General features: G+C 33.3%; 1 protein-coding gene across 1 annotated transcript in view; it reads left to right on the plus strand.

The window, feature by feature from the left end:
* Positions 1 to 6,869, plus strand: part of Cap-D2 (CAP-D2 condensin subunit) — a 31,537-nt gene that overhangs the window by 23,173 nt on the left and 1,495 nt on the right. Inside the window, exon 17 of the mRNA XM_074173445.1 lies at positions 3,979 to 4,249. Coding sequence (XP_074029546.1) covers positions 3,979 to 4,249 — 271 coding nt within the window. The remainder of the gene's footprint in view (positions 1 to 3,978; positions 4,250 to 6,869) is intronic.

A 6,869-nucleotide genomic window follows, 5' to 3' on the forward strand; every position in this document is an offset into this window, starting at 1 on the left:
TATCTGTTTCAGTGATGAATGTTCATTTTTCCTGAATGGCAATGTTAATAGGCAAAATTGTCGATATTGGAGTGACGAAAACCCTCACAATTTTCGAGAAGGACATACACAACACCCACAAAAAGTTAATGTTTGGGCTGGTATTCTTGGAAATGCCATTATCGGACCTTTATTTTTTGAAGAAAACTTGAATGGTGATCTGTACCTAGATATGCTTCAAGCACCTATCGATCCACTTATAACTCACGAGCTCGAAACTCAAATTGATGCACACGGTAATTTACTGTTGCAGGAAGATTTGTTACATTTCCAACAGGACGGTGCGCCACCTCATTATTTTCGCCCCGTCCGACAATGGTTGAACGAGCGATTCCGGGAGAGATGGATTGGCAGAAGGGGATCAATTGAGTGGCCACCGAGATCACCGGATTTGACTCCATTAGATTTTTTTCTTTGGGGATATCTCAAATCTGTCGTTTATAAAACACAGCCCACTGATATGGATGACCTCAAAGGACGAATTACAGCAGCATGCCGGTCAATTAGTGGTGAAGTTTTCCAAAATGTTCGAGAGGAGTTCGATAACAGACTGTATTACTGTTTAGAGCAGAATGGACAACATTTTGAACATATTATCAGATAAAGCGTAACAAGATGGTTGAAATTTGTTTTTTGCAATTTAGTATTTTTTGTTTGCACTCGATGCGTATTTCGTTAACTAAGTAGTTCTACATTCCTCTCACATCCACGAATTCGAATATTACTCAAGGGTTGGAACGATGCTACCTAGTACGATGCTCACCTTTTCCAATAGTCCATTACAATCATTTGTTTTGAATACCAACCTGAATACCAAACATCTAGTGCGGGCGAGTTTTAATCATTTATTCTTATTCACTTCTAATCACCGTTCGTTTGGAACGTTATTTTTCAAAAACTGCTCATCAAAAACTAATGAAAAAGGTATCATTGGCAAGAGAATTGAATGCCCTTCAAAATGATGTGCCACTTGACCCCCCTTTCCATTTGAAATTCTGAGGGTAACATCCACCCCTCCTAGGGGGTTGAACCCCGAGGGTTGAAAATATTCATTCAGAGTGTCCCCCTTGCAAATAAAGTTGACCTGTCTGACCATTTTTTCATATTATGTACTGGAAGGGAGATATTGAGGGTGGGAAGTTTTCAAATTGACACACTGTATAATAATAATATTCAATATTCTTTAATGTCTAAAGAGCAATATTGACAAATCTAAATGATAATGTTGAAAGAAACAACAATATATTGTCATATTTTTTTATAATTTCTGTAGTTTTATAAGTGTGATAATTCAGTTACAAATACTTCAGTTAAAACACCAGAGTATGAATATGCCCGAGGAAGATATTGTGTAGTGACACAAGTGTTGCTGTTTTGTAAACTGTTGAGTGAAAATCTTCTAATGAAGTGTTACTTGAATACCTCATGAATTTTCATCAAGTATCAGTCAATTCGTGTAAATTTATTTAATTCACATTCCACGTATGAAATTTTATTTGATTCGTGGCTTCATTGTTTGTTGAATTCCGACTTCAAACTTCGGAATTTCACTAAATTTGTTTAGAATTTTATTCCTCTCTGATTTCAATTACGGAATTTTTGTTAAATTTCGACTTTGAACTCAGAATTTTCTTCAATTCCGACATCAAACTCAGGATTTCAGTAAGTTTTGTTTTGAACACGAAAATTTAATACAATTGGTGGTCTGACTGAAAATTTCATTGAATTCAGACTTCAATTTCGGAATTTTTGCTGAATCCCGATTTTGAACTTGAGGTTTTCTTGGATTCCAAAAATTAACTCAAAATGTTGGTAAATTTCGCTTCAAACACTAAAATTCAATAAAATTCGGTTTTCAGACTATAAATTTTATTCAATTCAGACTTCAATCTCTGAAATTTTGCTGAATCCCAATTTTGTCTTGAATTCCCACAATAAACTCAAAATGTTGGTAAATTTCGCTTCAATCATTAAAATTCAATAAAATCCTGTTTTCAGACTCAGAAATTCATTTTGATTTTGAACTCAGGGTTTTCAAAAATGCCGACTTTTAAACTCAGAATTTTGGTAAATTCCGTTTCGTACAACTGTACGAGTACTGTACAATTTCAGAAATTTTGTTGAATACCGATTTTGAGCTTAGGGTTTTCTTAAATTCCGATTTTCAACTCAGAATTTTGGTAAATTTTGCTTGAAACAAGAAAATTCAATAAAATTTGGTTTTCATAGTCAGAATTTCATTGAATTTTGACTTCAATTTCGAAAATTTTGTTGAATACCGATTTTGAACTTAGGGTTTTCTTAAATTCCGATTTTTAAGTTAGAATTTTGGTAAATTCCACTTGGAACAAGAAAATTTAATAAAACTTAGTTTTCATAGTCAGAATGTTATTGAATTTCGACTTCAATTTCGGAAATTTTGTTGAATACCGATTTTGGACTTAGGGTTTTCTTAAATTCCGATTTTTAACTCAGAATTTTGGTAAATTCCACTTGGTACAAGAAAATTTAATAAAACTTAGTTTTCATAGTCAGAATTTTATTAAATTTCGACTTCAATTTCGGAAATTTTGTTGAATACCGATTTTGGACTTAGGGTTTTCTTAAATTCCGATTTTTAACTCAGAATTTTGGTAAATTCCACTTGGTACAAGAAAATTTAATAAAACTTAGTTTTCATAGTCAGAATTTTATTAAATTTCGACTTCAATTTCGGAAATTTTGTTGAATACCGATTTTGAACTTAGGGTTTTCTTAAATTCCGATTTTTAACTCGGAATTTTGGTAAATTCCACTTGGTACAAGAAAATTTAATAAAACTTGGTTTTCATAGTCAGAATTTTATTAAATTTCGACTTCAATTTCGGAAATTTTGTTGAATACCGATTTTGAACTTAGGGTTTTCTTAAATTCCGATTTTTAACTCGGAATTTTGGTAAATTCCACTTGGTACAAGAAAATTTAATAAAACTTGGTTTTCATAGTCAGAATTTTATTAAATTTCGACTTCAATTTCGGAAATTTTGTTGAATACCGATTTTGAACTTAGGGTTTTCTTAAATTCCGATTTTTAACTCGGAATTTTGGTAAATTCCACTTGGTACAAGAAAATTTAATAAAACTTGGTTTTCATAGTCAGAATTTTATTAAATTTCGACTTCAATTTCGGAAATTTTGTTGAATACCGATTTTGAACTTAGGGTTTTCTTAAATTCCGATTTTTAACTCGGAATTTTGGTAAATTCCACTTGGTACAAGAAAATTTAATAAAACTTGGTTTTCATAGTCAGAATTTTATTAAATTTCGACTTCAATTTCGGAAATTTTGTTGAATACCGATTTTGAACTTAGGGTTTTCTTAAATTCCGATTTTTAACTCGGAATTTTGGTAAATTCCACTTGGTACAAGAAAATTTAATAAAACTTGGTTTTCATAGTCAGAATTTTATTAAATTTCGACTTCAATTTCGGAAATTTTGTTGAATACCGATTTTGAACTTAGGGTTTTCTTAAATTCCGATTTTTAACTCGGAATTTTGGTAAATTCCACTTGGTACAAGAAAATTTAATAAAACTTGGTTTTCATAGTCAGAATTTTATTAAATTTCGACTTCAATTTCGGAAATTTTGTTGAATACCGATTTTGAACTTAGGGTTTTCTTAAATTCCGATTTTTAACTCGGAATTTTGGTAAATTCCACTTGGTACAAGAAAATTTAATAAAACTTGGTTTTCATAGTCAGAATTTTATTGAATTTCGACTTCAATTTCGAAAATTTTGTTGAATACCGATTTTGAACTTAGGGTTTTCAATTTGATAAATTCCGCCTCAAACAAGAAAACTTAATAATAACCTAACTTAAGTACCCACATAAATAATACAATTTCGAATCTTCACCATCTTACGTTCAATAATCCTCGATTTTTTTTATATTGTAGCCTCTTGTTTGATCTCGTGGAAAACTCCAAACACATGGAACCTATCGTGAGCCGGTTCTGCGGCAAATTCAAAATAACAGAGGACATCCGTCACCATAGAAACATTTCTTACTGCCTCACTCTTATTAAATACAACGACAAGGCATTGAAAAAACTCATCGACGAGTTCATCACGTACAAGCACTTGCTGCACGACAGCGACGTATACGCCAATTTCAAAACGATAATGAATATCTGCAACAAGGGACAGGTTGGAAAGGCCGATCTTAAGGTAAGAGGATTGATATTTGTTTATATGTAATATGATAATAATGTTCATTCATCGTTCATGATGAATAATATATGTGTGGCAAGTTTTTCAATTTTTTCGCACCTCTATGATAATTTATTCAGCACAAGGCTTAATTCATAAATAAAAAAATTTAATTCTATACAGTGAATAACGAGATATTGTACTTTTTGTACCAGTGAATAAAATTTCATATTGAGTGACAAGAAAGTACTGTACAGAATTGATAGAAGCAAAAGTATGTTGATTCTACTTGATTACTCCAAAGCACTCAATACCTGGAGACATGATATTTTTCTCTCTATATTACACTTCATCGGATTTTCAGCAGATGCTTCTTCAATTATTGAGCCTTATCTATCTGGTTGCAGAGCAGAACTCTTGAGAAATCATCACTGGCAATTATTGTCGAGGTCATAAATATATCCACAATGGATCAACCACTTGGGCCTTTGTCTTAATACATGAAAGTCTTAACAATGGGTACCTACTCAAAATATCCCAAGTGGCGCCTGTCGTGCTAAATATCCACGTTTTTCGGCAATGAATTTCTGGGCTTTCAAAATAAAAGAATTACCATAAGCAGATGGATATTTTGTACGACTGTTCGATAATAGACTTATGAAAAGTTAATTTCCTAACAAGAATTTATAATATAAAAATAAAAATCGATAACGAAATAAAATGTTTCTAAACTAAATAGTTGTAGGTAAAACCCTACATGGTAAATCCTGTAAATGGTTTTCAACTGTTGGGTGACAGATGCTCTGACTAACTTATCAATAAATGACTACACACGTATAACTCTAACCACAAAGAGTTGTATAGACAACATACTTACAAATTATAAAGGAACTTATGAGGCAAAAGTTATAGACATTCACATTTCTGATCACAAAGCTCAAATATTAACGTGGGAAATGGCAAATAAAAAGATACATCATCATACTTTTAATAGAATTTTCTCTACATATAAGGTAATCGAATTTAGTAACAAACTCAATACATTAACTTGAGATGAAGTGTATTTCTTAGATAGATCAGAGGTTGATAAGCAATGGAATACTTTTATGAGAAATTTCATGATATTATTTAATGAAAGCTATCCGATTAGGTCTGTTAGAACCAGGAATAAGAATAGTAAATATTTCAACAATAATGAAATTGCTGAATAGAAACGCACTTTGGATGCCATGGTAATTTTATACAGAGTGGTCCAACGAAAAGTATGCATCTTGCTTTTCTTCTTTTTTTGTAACTCAACGCAAAAATGCTCGGACAGGTCAATTTTGCTTTTGAGGGGGACACATTTTAGATGTATTTTTGTACCTGTGCCTTCAACCCCCTAGCGAGGGTGAGTAACAACCCTAAAATTTCAAATGGAAAGTGGGGTCGAGTGATATATCATTTGAAAGGGCACAAAATTATCTTTCCAATGATACCTAATTTGTTGTATTTCACTCAAACATGTAGGTATTATGAAGAAAAACAACTATAACCCAGTACTTTGAAATGTGTAATTGACTTAGTAGAATCCTACTTCAGCAAGTGCTGAAAATGTGACCCATTTGCTTCCATACAATAATACAGATTTTGTTCAAATCTATTCCTAACATTCTGTAGCATATCAGGTGTTATACTTCTGCACTCTGCTGTAGTTCGTTGGCGAAGATCTTCTATGGACTGGGGCTGCGTAGCAAAACATTTATTTTCCAAGTGTCCCCAAAGGAAAAAGTCTAAAGGCGATAAATCAGGTGACCTGGCAGGCCATTCGATGGGGCCTCTCCTTCCAATCCACCGTCCAGGAAACCGGTCATCTAAAAACTCTCTTACCGGAGCAACATAGTGAGGAGGTGCTCCATCTTGCTGGAAATGAAGCCCATCATCATTATGATTTTGGTCATTTTCAATTATTTCTGTTATGAGAGGATCAATTGTATCTTCAAGCATGTTCAGGCAGACCTCACCAGTTAAATTCCCAGGAATAAAAAGTGGCCCTACGATATGACTACCTAATATGCCACACCAGACATTGATTTTTTGAGGGTACTGGGTATAGACCTCTCGGAATAAGTGTGGATTACTGTCATTCCAGTAACGGCAATTATGCCTTTTCGCTGCTCCATTCAAAAAAAATGTACTCTCATCAGAAAAGCACGTGTTGAATGATAGGTGCGGATCATCAATTAGTAGCTGGCTCAGTTGTTCACAAAATTGCAGCCTTCTATTAAGATCATCTTCATTGAGTTCCTGTACTAATTTAATTTTGTACGGATGAAATTTATAGGCTTTTAATATCCGTATTATGGACGAACGGAAGACACCTGAGCCTGCAGCAAGCTGACGGGTACTTTGAGTATGATCCAATTCAACATGTCCCAAAACAGCGACTTCCACTGCTTCATTTCTGATCGGTTTCCGTGGCTGGTGTTTCACATTACAGACAGATCCGATATTGACAAACTTTTGGAGTAACTTGGCAACATACGAATCATTCACATTTTTCCTGGGATGACTGTTATTAAAGAGGCGAGCAGTAAGTCTAGCACAACTATTATGTTGATAATAAAGTTTAACAATTTCAACTCGTTCAGGAATTGAA

The sequence above is a fragment of the Leptinotarsa decemlineata genome, unplaced genomic scaffold (genome assembly GCF_025532065.1).
Source record: "Leptinotarsa decemlineata unplaced genomic scaffold, Ldec_3_MD MMD2_tig00000251_RagTag_RagTag, whole genome shotgun sequence".
NCBI lineage: Eukaryota > Metazoa > Arthropoda > Insecta > Coleoptera > Chrysomelidae > Leptinotarsa > Leptinotarsa decemlineata.